The sequence below is a fragment of the Solenopsis invicta genome, chromosome 5, assembly GCF_016802725.1.
Source record: "Solenopsis invicta isolate M01_SB chromosome 5, UNIL_Sinv_3.0, whole genome shotgun sequence".
In the NCBI taxonomy this organism is placed as follows: Eukaryota; Metazoa; Arthropoda; class Insecta; order Hymenoptera; family Formicidae; genus Solenopsis; species Solenopsis invicta.
The window spans coordinates 13,492,443-13,509,435 of record NC_052668.1 but is presented as its reverse complement, the minus strand read 5'-3'; the positions used below and the strand labels follow the sequence as shown (position 1 = coordinate 13,509,435).

Below are 16,993 nucleotides of genomic sequence, written 5' to 3'. Positions count from 1 at the left end.
CTTTTGCTACTTCTTGCTATTTCAATTATAAATCTTGTTTATCTTATCTATCTCTGAAAAGATATCAATATTTGATATACAAATATTAATGAAAAAAAATACAAAGAATACGGAAACTATTTAAATATGATCGTATAATGTTGCTTTCGTTTGTCGAAATACCAAAACTCGAGAGAGTGATATTAACATACAATAATTTAACTGACAGATATGATAATATTGTAATATCTCCGGATGCATACAAACTCTTACGCAAGTGTAAATATTGAGTATTCTGTGAAGACATGATACAATTGAGTTATAATATATTTTTAAAGCATCTTCCTGTTATTTTATCATGTTAAAAAAAGTACTTTTGTATTAAATAGAATTGACATCCATCACATGGTTAATCCATTTATTTGACCAAGTTAAATAAAAGTTATAAAGTTTCAACCTAACATCGTCTTAAATTTTTGACGGATGATAAATTGCTCTTTCATCTTTTTCTCGTTCAAAAGTCTTTTTAACTCCTCGCAAACCAAACTATTTTTCACTAACTAAACCAACTAGGTCACTTGTAAACGGTTGTATATTTCAAAGAGTTTCAGGACTCTAAAAAGATTTGAAAAAAATTCTGGCATTCTGTTTATGGAACATTTAAAAGTACGACTCAAAAAAATAAAATATTTTCTTTTTATTTTTGTACATGTTCACATTGAGGCAAAATGAGAAAATTCTGAGATTAAAATGACCTCGGCTGGTCTATGCACGGTTACAATTTTAATGAAGTTTCTTTTTTAAAATAAGTACCGCCGAAAATAGACTATACGTCACGTGAAAAATGAACAAGGTCAAGGAAATGATCAATTTTGTTTGATGCATTTGTATAATATCCATTTCAACACAAAATGAAGATATCTATACGAACAAAATGTTTTTGTTCTAATAGAACAATTTGTTCTAATAGAACAATTTGTTCTAATAGAAAAATTTTTTCTACAACTTAAAAGTTTATTATTTAATAATTCCACACACACTCTCACACACACGTACATATATACATACTAGAGACGCGACGAATAGTACATTCGACTTTTAATAGAATATCGAACAATCGGCAAAGTCATAAACCGGATTGCCAATATTCGGCGAATATTTGGCACTGATATTAACTGAGGAAAAAAAAATAAACTGCTCCCCTCCAATTGAGAAAAACCTGTTTTTTGCATCATATTTGTCACTTTTTAATTAAAATATATGACTAATTTTATAATAAAAAAATAAAAATAAATTGATATTTAATTTAAACACAATAGTTTCTATTTAAAAAAAGAATTAATATTTTTAAGCATTTATTGTTGAACAAATTTCAACTTTTATTTCCAAATAAAAAAATGTATTTGAATTAATTATTTTACTTCATAAAACATTGATTAAAACTTTGCAATTTGCAATCTTACTTAATTGATATAAAAAGTTTAAATTTGTTCTTTTTTTTTAAATTAATATCACTTTTTTGGTTTAAAGTTGTACTAAATAAACACATACACTATATTACAAACTGTGCCTGACATAATAAAATTTTATTAGAGCTATAAAAATAAATAAAATATTCTAATATAAAATGCATGTGCAGCTGTGGTGATAAGTCTTCTATTTCCCAAATTTTCTTCTATGTTCTTTTTCTTTTAAAATTATTCGATATATGGCAAAAAAATGGCTTCAATATTCAGTGTTTGGTCAAATAGGAAAACATTGCCGAATAAGCAGAAAACCGAATAGTAGTCGAGTATTCGTCGCACCTTTAATACATAGATTATATTAATTGTGTGTACGTTTATGTGTGTGCGCACGTGGACGCATATGTGTGCACACATAATGTAGCGTTTATAGTGAACAGCAAGTGTTAGTTTTGTTATCAGACAGTGCACTTGATTACATCAGGTAGAAGAGCAAAATCGATCGGTTTCAGTATGACGTTGGCACATACGTACAGTAGCACGAGTCCGTTGATTCTCGCACCGTCGCTTCACGGCAAATCCTATGTAATACGGATGACTAGACTCATGCCTCTCAGCCATGCATACCAAACAATAATGTTAACGCGATCTTGTTAGAACAACAACAGCAGTTATTAGCCTGAAATATTAACCGGCTCTTACATCCTGGAGTTTTAGGCGACAGTTTCCTTGTTCGATAAACGGTAATCTCGAGAGTTTAAAATGCCACTTTTTTGTTGTACAGACAAGAAGCTTATAATCTCATCAATGTTACATGCAACAAGGTTACACGAATTTACGACGACAGATGTTTACCGCTTTTTAACGGTGAAGTCTGGTATCGACGGATGCGGTCTGCTCTGTCACAGTACGAATTGCTCAAATATCAGATTTAGATTTGAGGTTTTAACAGATGCTAACGATATACGCAAATTAAATAAAAGCAATCTAGATCAAACCTTTAATTTCAATCGAATCTTCAAAAATTAAAATTTGGCACTGTACAAAACGCTGTATGTTATTATTATTTTCTTCTTGCATTGATCAACCAGTATTGTGTAATTCCCCATTTTGTTCTGTAGGTGATACTAACATGCGTCCCGTTTACCTTTACTGTCTACATTTTGGATTCCTGGCCTTTCGGACTATTGTTATGCAAACTCTCCGAGTGTGCAAAGGATATATCTGTCGGAGTTTCCGTTTTCACTTTAACTGCGCTATCAGCAGATAGATTTTTCGCTATCGTGGATCCTATGCGAAAATTGCACGTCACAGGTATAAGATAATAGTTGCGTGACTCGAAATCATATAACACTCGAATAAATCCCGCAAATCAGTAAGACAAACAATTTCCTCACTGATGACTTAAATGTCATACTCGATGATTATAGAATATCATATTTTTTATAGAGATAAATCAAATTTTGTATTCTTAAATAGAAATAATAATAGCAATAACATTAAATAAAACTAACAAATAAAATAGCGATTATCTGATTATTTATTTAAGGTAGTGGAAAACGTGCCACACGCTTCACTATAATTGTTGCGGTGCTGATTTGGGTTTTGGCTGGAGTATGCGCGGTCCCGGGATCGTTTTCGTATATCAGAGTCTTCAAGGTTAACCGGAACGTAAGCTTCTGCGTAAGTCGAATCATCGTGCTCATAACTACTCCCGTTTTAGATCTAGCCTGTAAAGCTCGTCATTAATCGCTAATACGCGCGCACACACGCACACGCGAATAGCTAAAGCGAACGATCTTCTCCAACCTATAAGCCATGTAACAAAGACGTAACCATTTTAATACATGTACCGTGTAATTGAAGGTGTGTTATCCGTTTCCCGAGGAGTTTGGAACAAATTATCCAAAGGTGCTATTAATATGCCGTTTCTTCATGTATTATCTCATACCACTCAGCATCATCGCTGTTTTCTACATGTTGATGGCCAGGCATCTTATGCGCAGTACAAAAAATATACCCGGCGAAATGCAAGGCCAGGTAACTTGTATAGGTTTAATTAAGGTTTAATTATAACAAATGCAAAAATATTAAAGCGCGCGTTTCCCCAAAATTTAAATTCTCTCTCTTCCCATCTATATAACTATCTACCTCTAAATTTCGTCTTATCATCTGCGAACAATCTTAACAAAGATTTATGACATTATTACAATCTCGAATTAGTTTATACGGTAAAAAAATCATTTTTTACATATATTAATGCACTCTATATTTTAGGTAAAGCAAGTACAAGCTCGTAAAAAGGTAGCAAAGATGGTAATGGCTTTCGTCATTGTGTTTGCTGTTTGTTTCTTTCCACAACACGTTTTCATGTTATGGTTTTATCTTCATCCAACTGCGGAAAAAGATTATAATGCCTTTTGGCATTACTTTCGCATCTTGGGTTTCTGTCTTGCTTATACCAACAGCTGCATCAACCCAATCGCTCTCTATTGCGTTAGTGGTACCTTCAGAAAATACTTTGACAGGTAAGCTTAAAGTTGTAGAACCTCTTATAGCAATGATGAGCGGAACGCCGTGGAACGTTGTGAAGAAAATGACAACTTAATTCTTGCACAAAAATTATTTTTAGAAATTTATGAATATTTTCTGAATGAATTTATAAATATTTTAAAGTTATTAAAGTTAAATTATTTGAGTGAATAGTAACACATTACAGATCACTTGAGTAATTAAAAAATTCTCTTTCCTAGACTTTGAAGGAAAACCTTGCAAAAATTTCTTGATTGAGACTGCACGCAGAAAAATATTAATTATACTACTAAAAAAACGAATACTAAATTTTTTTTCTTTTAAAAAGAAACTGTTATTTTGAACAAAGAATATTTTTTTTTGATAATTATTTTAAAATATATTCACTACAAAATTTAGAAAAATTTATTATCACGTACTTAAAAAAGAATTTATATACTCTTTCAAAAAATATTTTATCGAAGAAAAGAATCAAAATAATAAACAAATAAAATTTTAACTTAATATTCTTAAAAAATTACATTATTAGGATCTAAAATACTTATATATTAAACAAATTTGCTGTTTATGATGAAATTATAATGCTGTTGCATAAAATATTTCTAAAAAAAAATAATATTTACTTAATTCAAGTAATTTACAATATGCCTTTTTTGCATATATACAGAAATTTATTTTAAATTAATATTTACTTCTTTCAAGTAAACAATAAGTAGAATATTTTAAGATTATAATCAAGAAAATATTCCTTGACAACCGTTACTTAAAAGAAGAAAACTAAAATTGAATAATCACTTTTCTAGTATTAAAATATTTTCCTGCGTGTACCGACAATAGCTCAATCGATACACTTAGTAATGTGTCTAATCAACTTTGTAATTTGGGTCAGATATTTGTTTTGTTGCGTGAAGAAGAAGCGGAGGCGACATCGACGATCATCAGACCTAAGTTCGCGCGGGCGTGGACAAAGCTTTTCACTTGTTAGTTCGAGGAAATACTTGGGCGATTCTCGTCGAGAGCAACGAAGTGTGATGCGTCTCTCGATTATGGCAGGCGATATACGATCTACGACTCCCATTAAAGAGCAAGAAACTACTATCACTTTATCGGCGTATCCTAATGGCGTTGACGAATCGTCAAAAAATCAACGAATCTCAACAGAACCAACAGTACGTGATCGATTAGTTACTTAAAAAAGATATCAACATTAAATGCATTTATATTTCTCATATGCATTTATATTGATTCTTATGTAACTTAATATTGATTCAATAATTTACATTTTAATGAAACCTTCTCATAATTCAAACTTCAGATTGTTGAGTCGCGATGTATTTAATTATGGCATTTGAAGAAAAAGCAGTATAATAATCTACATACTGGACATCCACCTGTTACAAATAATTAAAATCATTAACATCTAAATTATTTTGATATCATATTAAAGTGGTATGCTTATTGTTCCTTGTCATTATTTAGGATAATGTTATGCGAATAAATTTCTTTACAGTACTTATGTTTAATCATATATAATAGAATCATACTTACATATAAAACATTAATATTAAAATTAGCTTTAATCAGATAATTAATGATAAACAAAGTAAAATAAATTAATTTCGTATGCTTCTATGAAGAGTTCTAGTACCTCTTGTTCGACCAATAAATACTACATTCCGCCAAATAAGTACAGTATTAGGAGTTATAGCTTTGACAGATTAAAGAAATACGATTTTAAGAGACATTACGCATGTATACTGCTATTTGCGTAGAAAAATAAATGCATAGAAAAGTCAAAATCGCTATCAAATAATTTAAATCATTGTAAAGATAGTATAATGAACAAATAAAAATAACTTATCAACAAGTTTACAGAAAAACGCAATGTTGATCTCTATTGTATTATAGGACAAATAAAACATTTCTGATTTTACAGCCAAATTAAATTTGTATGGAATATGTCTGCGTAATTAATTATTGCATAGTTAGTTTGTATTTGTCTTATGGTTTAAGAATTAATGTAATTATTTTTACAACAATCACAATACAATTTGTTACGTGGTTTTTTGAATATGTTCGTATAATAAAAAAAATTTGTTTTATTTTATTCATTATAAAAAAAAAAATAAAAAAGAAAATAATTAGCTTACTAATTCATTTGATCTGTTTAAATTTCATCTAATAAATAATTGTGAATAAAATATAATTATGTATTTGATATAACATTGATAAAACAAAAGTTAATAAAGTGTATAAAAAATATACTGCAATATTTATTTCGATCAAATTATAACACATCCTATTTAGTTATTTAGTCATTAAATATTAATTCCAGCGTTCAAGTTATCAAGTTATCATTATCCTGACAGTTATTTTATTTAAATAACGCTTTAAATAATTTATTTTCTGAACTTTTACCTTTACCATATTATCAATTGCAATGAAAAAAAAGCAAGTTTTATTTATGAATGAACGTTAGGTTTACAATCAATATAAATTTTTTCAGTTTTAAATATGAAATAATTTTACAAAAAATTTTTTCCAAGACATAACATTGTTTATATTACTATTAAAATCTTTAATAAAATTTTATTTTTTTTACGTTTATGAGATTATAATTAATAACGTGTTTCTACAGAAAATTCTAATACAATATAATAAAATTACAGTCTATAAACGTTTGTTGTAAAATTGCTTTGTATTTGAAATTTGCATATTTCTAAAAAACATTGAGTTTGTCATGCAATCTAACGGCTTTGTAAGCGAACAGCTGCAAGTACATTACATTTCTATGCAAATTCCTATTTCCATATTACCATACCTCAATAAACAGAACATCAAGAGTCTTTATTCAAAAAAGAATGTGTTACTTTTCTTTTAAATATTTGTTATCATTTGAATCACAAGTTAAAATATACAATATTTTTTTTATAATGTGCAATAGATATACGACGATCTTTAATTTTTTGATAGCATAAAATATCACCGATATTTTCTCAGAAGACTACTCAAACTACAAATAATCAATACTTATCTTAGAGAAATTAAAACTAATAATTAATACAAATGGCAACTTAAAATTATACTTTTTTTATTAATTTAGCAACTTGAAATTATAACAAAGATCATCAAAGAGCATAAAATTGCTGCATTAACATTTATTGGAAATTGCATAGTAGTATTTGACATTTTTCGCTATCGATAACTCGATAGATATCATAAATAAATATCAAAAAAGCTAAATTATTAATTGATAGTACACATTACAGTTACAATTAATAAAATATCTACATATAATAATACTTGTAGAAATATATTTCTCTGAAAAATTTCTTCCTGAACAGTGTATGGTAAGCTTTGGTTCTGTAGGTAAAATATATTCAAATTATTCATTAGATAAAGCTTTTATATAAAACTTTTTTGTTATGTTCTACCGGTAATTTTTTATATATAACAAATTTTAATTATAATTTTAATAATTTTAATAATATATTTTACCTATAAATAACGCAAGAGAAAAAAATAAAAAACTATACATAATAAAAATTAGAAAAACTTTTAACATGTAAAAGTAAATTAAAATTACATTAACCAAAGATTAATATAAAACATAGTGTTTCATTAAAGTTCAATCATTTAAATAAATAATATTGATCGCAATCAGTGATTACGTAGAATTTACATAGATGGCAACGCTGTGATGATTATATGAATTGTATTCTTTTATACAAAATTGTATCTCATTACGCTAAATTCTAGGAAAAAATTATAGTCAAAATCATAATAATTTAGAAATAATAAATATAATATATAATTCTTCAATAATTTTTTAATTAATGATCACACAACTTTTTTTATTTAATAACATAATAATTTTATGAATAATTTTAAATCTAAAAAAGCATAAATTATTTATTTTTAAATTTCAAATTCTTTAACATAATCTGTAAAAGTTTTGGAATTTGTAATGTAAAACTTTTTAATTCAAAACAAATTAAAAATGTAAAATCTTTATAAAGTAAATTTCTAAATTTTATAATTTTATTTTATTTTAAATGCTATTAAAATTATTAAAATTTAATGTTATCTCTTATTAACATTCATTAATATTATTTTGATAATTTGCGCAATATTAACTAATCAATATTCATTGAAAAAATAGTTTTACTAAATATTATATACATTTGAAATTAAATTTGTTGGACCATCAAAATAATTATAAATAATTAAAACGCTCAAACTAAATGTTAGATTGTTAAAACTTTTGACAGTATTATTATCATGCTTGAATACTCTATACAATTATTTTAATAGACCAATTATTTTGATGGTTGAAAATTATTGTTAAATCTGTATTTAAATTTTAAAAAATTTTAAGTAAATTTTTAGATACTTCAATAAAAATGTTTTTTGTATGTGACTTGTCAAAGGACATGAAACCAGAATTAATGATGTAAAATAATATGTATTAAAACTATTAACATTATAAAATTTTGTGGAACAAAGGCAAGAATTATGATAGTCTACTTTATATTTTTTTAAAAAGTTGATGAGAATAATTGCTACCAAATTATTGCTAACAAAACAAGTACATTCTGAAAATGTTTAAAGAATATCATAATAGTACATTATTGATATTCTTGGAATATTTGATAATCGTATTATAATGTACATACTTTGTACATATTAAGTAAGTTCCAATCTGCGTCTTATAGTGGCACATAACATATACTAAGAATATTCTGTAGTATAGATTAAAAATACCTACACAATGTTATTATATTTCTGTTATACGTTTGATAAAAACATTTGCATATACGAGTATAATTATATATAATTATGCAAAAAATATTTTTTTATCACCTTTTGCAAATACGGTCAACTGAAGGCAGAGTCACGTGTAGGATTGGTAAACTTTGCGATAACAAAAGACGTCACTCCTCCAATTAGAGACCAGCCTCAACGTTGCTCGACCTCCGAGATCATATGAGAATTGACACTTTGCGACAAACACTTGATTATGCAAACAAATTGCAAACCACAGCGGTTGCGGTGTCTTGCGGTTTGTGGCTTCTTGCGGTTTGCGGTTTTTATGCGGTTTCAAATTTCTTGCAGTTTGAGATTTTTTTATGGTTTGAGGTGTTTTGAGGTGTTCTGCGTTTGCGGTTCGCTGCGATTGAGGTTTCTTGAGAGTTGCAGTTTGCTGCGGTTGAGGTATTTTGCGGTTTTCTGCGGTTTCTTAAGATTTGCGGTTTTTTGCGGTTTGTGGTTTTTTGTGGTTTTCTGCTGTGTGCAGTATTTTGCGATTAACAAAGTAATTTTAACGGTTGCTGTTGGAATTTACTGCGAATTATACGAGATATCATGATATTCTACCAAATATATATTCCACAATAACCGTTCTTACTCTAGTATTTTGAGTACGTTATAGATATTATTCATACAATAGCTATGAAAACAGAATATCAATAGATATCATGTTCCGTTAGGATTGCGCATTATTTCCTTACGTAGTAATAGAGCATTGCGTGGCTATTCAATAACGCAAGAAAATAGCAGTTTTAAATGCGATACAAAAAAAATTATTTTATGAATTGCTGACTCTACCCGTCCAATTAAAAAGAAAATCTCTTTCGCAAATTAAAGTCCAACACAAAGATTGCAAAAGAATTTAAATATAGTTAAAAGACGTATGTGTGTGTCTGTGTGTATGTATATCTTATAAAAGTGCGCAATATAAACAAATTTTCGTCGTAATTTGCCTGAACCGACTTTCAACTTTATCTCTCAAGCGCAATATAATATTCTACAGAATATAAAGTTCTTATACGAGAACTTTCTACAAATGAATATCTCCACAAGCATTTTCTCGGTCGTACAAATTCGATGGCAATCGCAATCGCTTCGAAGTAGTTTCTTCCTCACAGCGTTAGTAATCTGATTTCGCTGCAGCGAGGTTTTACTAGTATCTCTATCTTCCATTCTAAAAACCTGAGTGCAGGTAGAAGATATCTATTACGTATACATGGTAAATAAAAGTACTTTCCTTTGTGCATACTATTTTCGTTTACACATACTTTTCATGCAAATTTTCTATGTTGAGAGTTTTTCTTATAAAATTAACTTTACATAAAAGTATTATTTAAAAAAATGTTTTATATGTTTTCTATACAAAATATTATAATTTTACTTTAAAATGTATGCGTTGTATACAATTAAAAGAATGTTTTTAACGCGTAGAGGAGGATAAGCGAGTTTTAATTTGTGAGTTCCGCTAGGGGTTAGAGGGGAAAGGCTTACCCGCGGCGTTGGAACTTTACGTCTGATAGGTGTGGGATCCGCGGAGAGAGAGTTCACGCGTTTTTGTAAACGTGAAACATAAATAAAATTTTCACACTTCATAAATAAATTTTCCACCCAAGTATCTGTTTCAATATAAAATATTAATTATTAATAAAGTTATTCAATAAAATGAAAATGGGTGTCATTTAACCCCTTTTGTCCTCTATTAATTTAATAATGTGCGAAAAGCAGAAAGATATTAAAGAATTTTTCCCCTCAAAGTCATAATTATGGAATAAAAAAAGAATAGGTATTCTTTGTGCATTACACGTGCCATTGTTCTATTTTTTTCAGCATTTATTATAAGTACGATACAGTATTGCAAATGTTATCCAAATAATCCAAAAATAACTTTATTCGTTTTTCGTCTAATTAAAATTTTTTTTTACAAACAAAACATGCTTTCAAGATACCATCATTTAATGTACTTATCTGAAAATATAGTTCAGATATTATATTTTAGTATCTAGATACAGAGACAAATACTTCATCTCAGTTACACAAAATGTATCTCTATACATGCATCTAGATACATGATATATAGAGATGTATCTAGATACATATATAGAGATACCACTCAATACTGATTACAGCACAGTTGAAGATATATTTTTTATTACTTTTTGACCATTTTTTGATATATATATACTCTTGATACATTGTAACAACATTATATATGCCATAGTACATCAAGTGCACCATTGTCGTCTTTCAAAAGATCTTCGAGTCCCAGTCGTGACGTTCAGTCTTGTTGATTTTACCTTCAACGATAGACTCAGGGGATGTCAGTCGACGTTAAATTACGAGTCACAAACGCGTTGGCAGAAATACGTTTTCGCACATATATTTTTATAGTCGACCGTTCTATGTGATCTACGTATACATGAAGACTACTGCAACTCTCAACAACACGGGAATTTATATAGCTCGTAAAATAAAATCAACAATTTTACGGATCAATTGTTCTCGATTGCATATTTTGCATTATATTTGTTTTACGCGTGTACATGAGTAGATTCGTTTTAATTTCTGTGTCTAAACCAATTTGAAAAAAAAAGGTTTTGTAAAATGCTAGCAATGTTTGATAAAATTCAAACTTATAGTGAATTTCGTATTCAATTATTAATCGCCTAACTCGATTATACAATATTGTATATTAAAACTTCTTTCATCAAGTTCATTAACGTTAAATCTATGTGACGATTTTGCATAATCATTTTGACTTTCCTACACAACGAAAGTTATATACGTACACATATAGTTGAATAATTCTTATACATAAAAAGTATTCACTTTGACTTTAGCAAACTAGGACGCGTGATATTAAATTCTCCTACTATCGCAAGAACTCTGACGCGTTATCCTACTGAAAAAGAAACTCCCTATGAGCATTCGGATCAAATAATGGCGTGACATGTTCCATTTGCATTTCGCATTTTTCATTCGTTACGGCGTAGCAGCAATTCCATGACCAGAGGTATGCCATTAATTTCAATAACATTCATAAGTTTTTTATCGCGGAGTGTTTTTGCATGAGAGAATTGTGTTACACAATTTAACATAAAAAGTTATTAGATCACCATTGCACAGTTTTAATAAAAATTCCAAACTTCAAGAAAATGAAAAAATATGCTCCATATAAAAACGTACAGTTGAACTCGGAAAAAGCTGACGCCAAAGCTTTTTTCTCGCTACTTCATCGAATCGGTCGTGTGAATGGCTAAGAGGGTAGAAACTTGTTAGCTGGCTGATTCAGATCGACAAAAGCTGATGATCCCAGGGGTGGGTTCTTAGGATAGGGACAACTAGAATGTTCAGTTCTCATTATCGAATATTCTTTCATCAGTTCCTGTCATTGCTTTCTGGACCTCATCTACCAAAAATAATCATTTCACGCCTTCCACTTTTATCTTACAGATTGTTCGGATCAATATTATTATTTATTTTCGGCTGATTCAAGTAAATAAAATTTTTACTTAATTGAATAAATGCAGGAACAAATTGATCAAATGACATACCGTAAGTCCAGATTACTTCATTTTTTTAAGATAAATAGCATTTTTTTTATTACAAAATTTATAATAAAAATTATAAAAGATACCTACACTTTCTTCATAGCAGAATAAAGTAACAGAGAAAAAATAAAATTATTCAAGCTCTTATACTGCTACAATGAGTGCAAAATGCAATGAACAGCAGAACGGTGCAAATGAATTTCTGAAAGCGATAGCGAGAAAATTTCCTTAAGCTTTTCTGAAGTGAATATTTTCGCTAGAGATTACCACGCGTTTAGAGCAAATTATTTGCATCCCACTTCCGTGTAATATTTAATGGATTATGCGACAATGTCACGCAAACACGCGGCCTTATAGAGTATGATAGCATTAGAGAGCAAGTCACGAAAGTGAGGCACGCCATGCTATTATTATCGTCATTTAAGCTGGAGAAAATCATTAAAAGACAATGTTAAGTGTTTTCATCAACATTACTTGATGCTATCATTGTGCATTTATTAAAAAAAAAATTTACTTAAATTTTAATTATTTTTTTTTGTTTGTTTAGAATAAGTCTTCGAATATTCGGTTTTAATATTTACAAAGAAAATATCTCCGACACAAAAAGCATCTCGATAATTGTTTTCGCCGAGCGCGCTATATCATAATTTTTGCCAATAATTGTTTCTCCAAATGTACGTAGGCGAGTACGTTGCAGAAATGTCCATAACGAATAATATCTGGATAACGAATAGATGTAAATTAAATGCGCAAACCGCATTATACTGTTGGTAATTCGAATTATTCGAATGAAAAGCTCGGAACTTTTATCAGCGGCCGTGATTGCTAACGGTAAGATCGGAATATTGGAACATTTTCAGAATTTCTTCGCTATGGTGACGACAATTGCACCACTACTACTCCGGATCCCTAAGGATCGCCCGGGTTCGAAGGATTACGGTCGACGTACTACAGTATTTCGATGGAATCGTTCTCTTCGCGGTGAAAAACGGGAACCCCGATAAGATTGCATCCGACTGAAGGAGGGGGTGCCGTGATATATGTACCTTGTTCACTTGAAGTCGCTTGATTAATTATTATGAGAGAAATCTTGATAAAATTATCGTTCCCGACGTTTCCCGGTTCGACATGCGCGATTATTTCAAATCAAACTAGATATTATAGGAATTTGCCATCGCGTTCCACATTGCAAAATATCTTTTCTAGCTGACAGTAATGAAGAAATGCTTTCGGACTCGCGATGCAAAAAGTATTATTTAAAGTGAGACACGATATCCGATGGATCTATTAAAATATCTATATGATATTGATGTATCGATTGACATTTGTAGAATATGTTACATATACATCTATATATACATATATGTATATTTTAGATATGACTGAAGCGATATATGCAAAGAAAATAAAAATCTTATATCGTATGTCGTAAATAAAATGTTTCACGCCATTTTCTTTCTATAAATTCCATCACTCGACCGTGAATGCTACCGTTTTTAACCGGAGGTGAACAGGCGGAAACGAACCAGACATTGCCAACAGACTGGGCCAAACTATTTTGGAAAACTTTGCCACGCTTTTTAGCTCTGTTTGAATAATGACATACAACGAGACAAAAACAAGAGAATACATCTTCGCAGAATCTACTTTTTGGAGCTATATTAGTGAAAGCTAAGTGTTTCGTAAGCAACACATGATAAAAATCAATTAATAATTAATTAAAATCTAAATTCAATAACTCATTAAAGATTGATATAAGAATGTGATAAAAGACTGTACCCGCATACCCATATGACTTTGGCTTTTAAAAATGTTAAATCAGTGCTCAGCTATTACAAAAATGGCATTACATTATCTAGATCAATTGCCAGATGCTACATGTATGTTCACACACGTACACACTAGAATTATGATGAGATACTTTGAGCTTTTACGATACGAAGGCAAGTATTATTGTGTACTGTATGTTCGAAGAACTCTGTATAAAATCGGAAAAGAAGTGAAAGATGAAATGATGAAAAGAAACTACAAAATATATAGGTTTGAAAGTCGTGGTATTTATTCACCGTAATTGACCTACTTCTTTTCATATTTCCTGCGCCAAAAATATCTCGTACTTAATTTTTTTAAAGCAAAAGTGAAGGTATCCGTGATAGGAAGGATTTATGAGGAGTTTTTACTTAAAAAAAGATTTAATTTTTTAAATTAGCGTCTCTCTCTTTTAAAAGATAATAAATTTATAATATTGATACTAAATATTTTATACAATAATGTATCAAAATAATAAAACTATCTCAAAATAATAAAACAATTCAATTATTAATATTTTGTCCTCATTTATGTATAGAAATACGTATTGAATCGGATTAAAATTTTAAAATAATAAAATTACAGATAAAACAGACATTACAAATTTTATTTATCGAACTATGTTTGTTTGAAATATAAAATATGAAAGCGAGAAAATAAATAAACTGAAGAACATTGGTTATATATATCGTTATATTACCAATACATTTTTACATTCAAATCTATATTCGTTGAATATAATACCTTGTTCTTACTCTGCTCCAAGTTAAATTTAATCATACCGAGACAAATCATTTTTAATTAAAACGAATGTCATATAATATAACAAAAAATCAATATAATATCATTATAAAAGCAGATAAATCTTATAAAATAAAGTTTTACGTTTCTATTTTTATATTAGTTTTTATATTAACTTTATATTAAGCTTGCAGACAGAATTGTCTATAAAAATGCACGTGTATGAAATATTAAAAATGATATTTTATAAAAATTATAAAAAGCTTTGCGTTTTATTTTTCATCGAGTATGGCGCAAAAGTCTCCATTTGGGACTTTCAACGCTTTTTCAAACAATATCTCAACAGTTTATATATCTTCGTGTGAAAGCATTTGAAATACAGAGAACAGTTAGTGTCGCAAGAATGGAGACGCTATTTTGCGCAGAAAGAGTTGAGAAAGAGAGTAACCACGGTTGGATGCACTTTTATGTGGCTACTGTCCGATCTTCTTTTACTTTAACAATATGTTTCAGTGTCACAAAGCGTGTCAAAGTGAGTATATCATTGTGTTCAAACTTAACTATACATCTTCACACTTTAAAATTACATGTAAAAATTTTATTTCATTTTTGAAAAAATATATAAAATATATACACATCTAATATGCATGTAAAGACTTGAAAAAGTTAAAACCGATATGCTTGAATTCATATTTATCGATCAATTTTATTTTACAGTTTTTATTATTTTATTAAAGTTTAATAATGAAATAGTCACAACTATTAAAAAAAGTGTTTTTACATTTGCAGTCCAAATACATAAGTAGAAAGAAACTTCAGTCAATCCACTCATCGAATATCGAATCACTCATATTGAAAATTCTATTAATGAAGCTTGATGAGAGATGACATTAAATCAAAAACAAATGACGAGCTTTTTATACTATTAATTTTAATGTCAATATAAATTTTTTATTAATTCCTCTTACAATATGCGTCATTATAAATTTTCAAGTCAATATAAATATTTCATTATTATATTGCTATTAAAATTATTTTCAAATATAACATCGTAGAAATTATTACAATATTAAATATTGTTATATAATTGACGGATGATATATCTAACTTATTAATTCTAAAATAATTTTACAAAAAGATTTTTTATTTTAAAAGATTTGTTCGATTTTATGTCAATTTACATTAAGCAATAAAACGTTAAAATATCAAATAAGTTTTATAAATAGACTAAAAAAGTTTAATGGATTGTTAAAATTAATGATTACTTCAGAGTAAATCTTTTTCCCCTAAAAAACCCTTAAAAAATGCTATGCATAAAAATAAAATATTCCATATCTTTCTCTTTATATTTATAAAATGCATAAATAAATATCGAAAAAGTTTCTAACGATAATCAATAATTTTTTCATGCATTCATTCGTAGAATATTTAATGTATGATATCTAAATATTTTTAATTTGTATTCTATTACTATCAATTTATTTTTAATTCTAGGTATATACAATATAATATAATAAATAACGTGTGTTCCGATCGTTCACGTATAAGGTGTGAATACCATAGAAAAAAATAAAATTTTCGTTTAAAAAATGTTCAGTATTTTAATTTAATTTTTTTTTAATTTTATTTCTATTTTTCGTTTTTACTTTTAACTATTTAGTTACACATTAAATTTAAAAACGTTCTAAATTAATTATTATATAATGTACATAATGTAGAGATAAATAAAATATTGGTAGTATTTTTTCATAATTTTCTCGAAAATCTTTCTTCTGAGAAAAAGTGTATTAAAAGTAAAAGCGGTTTTTTTTATAAGATTAAAAGGTAATTTCTATTTTTGCGAAAATTACTCACCAATTCGATGCGCAGCAGCGGAGTTGCAACTACGTTGTGGATCTGCAAAATACAAACACAAAAATCAAATTTTTTAGAAAAATTTAGAATAATATAAAGTATTCGAAGAAACACTGGAAAGATTGCTATACAAATCGCGTATTTTTCATTTATTTTTCAAGTAGATATCTAAAAATTATAACATTTCCGAACAAGAGAGAATTTTGCTGTGCAGAAGATTTTTATAAAATTTTATAAGTAAACATTTTTTTCTTCATT

At 28.4% G+C, this 16,993-nt stretch overlaps 2 protein-coding genes across 4 annotated transcripts in view; one reads left to right on the top strand and one right to left on the bottom strand.

The window, feature by feature from the left end:
* LOC105200046 (neuropeptide CCHamide-1 receptor) overlaps positions 1 to 6,100 on the top strand; it is a 55,672-nt gene extending 49,572 nt beyond the window's left edge. The window contains exons 3-8 of one of the 2 annotated variants that reach the window (XM_026132644.2): positions 2,564 to 2,756; positions 2,992 to 3,125; positions 3,309 to 3,482; positions 3,720 to 3,970; positions 4,864 to 5,143; positions 5,290 to 6,100. In XM_026132644.2, the coding sequence (XP_025988429.1) occupies positions 2,564 to 2,756; positions 2,992 to 3,125; positions 3,309 to 3,482; positions 3,720 to 3,970; positions 4,864 to 5,143; positions 5,290 to 5,313 (1,056 nt within the window). In that variant the 3' untranslated portion in view covers positions 5,314 to 6,100. Of the gene's footprint in view, positions 1 to 2,563; positions 2,757 to 2,991; positions 3,126 to 3,308; positions 3,483 to 3,719; positions 3,971 to 4,863 lie in introns of both variants that reach the window. The other variant, XM_039450054.1, reaches the window with a different exon arrangement.
* The window catches only part of LOC105200038 (neuropeptide CCHamide-2 receptor), a 106,489-nt gene that overhangs the window by 88,745 nt on the left and 751 nt on the right, over positions 1 to 16,993 (bottom strand). For both annotated transcript variants that reach the window (XR_003268443.2, XM_011167407.3), the window contains exon 2: positions 16,736 to 16,777. The gene's annotated coding sequence lies outside the window, so the exon portion shown is untranslated. The remainder of the gene's footprint in view (positions 1 to 16,735; positions 16,778 to 16,993) is intronic.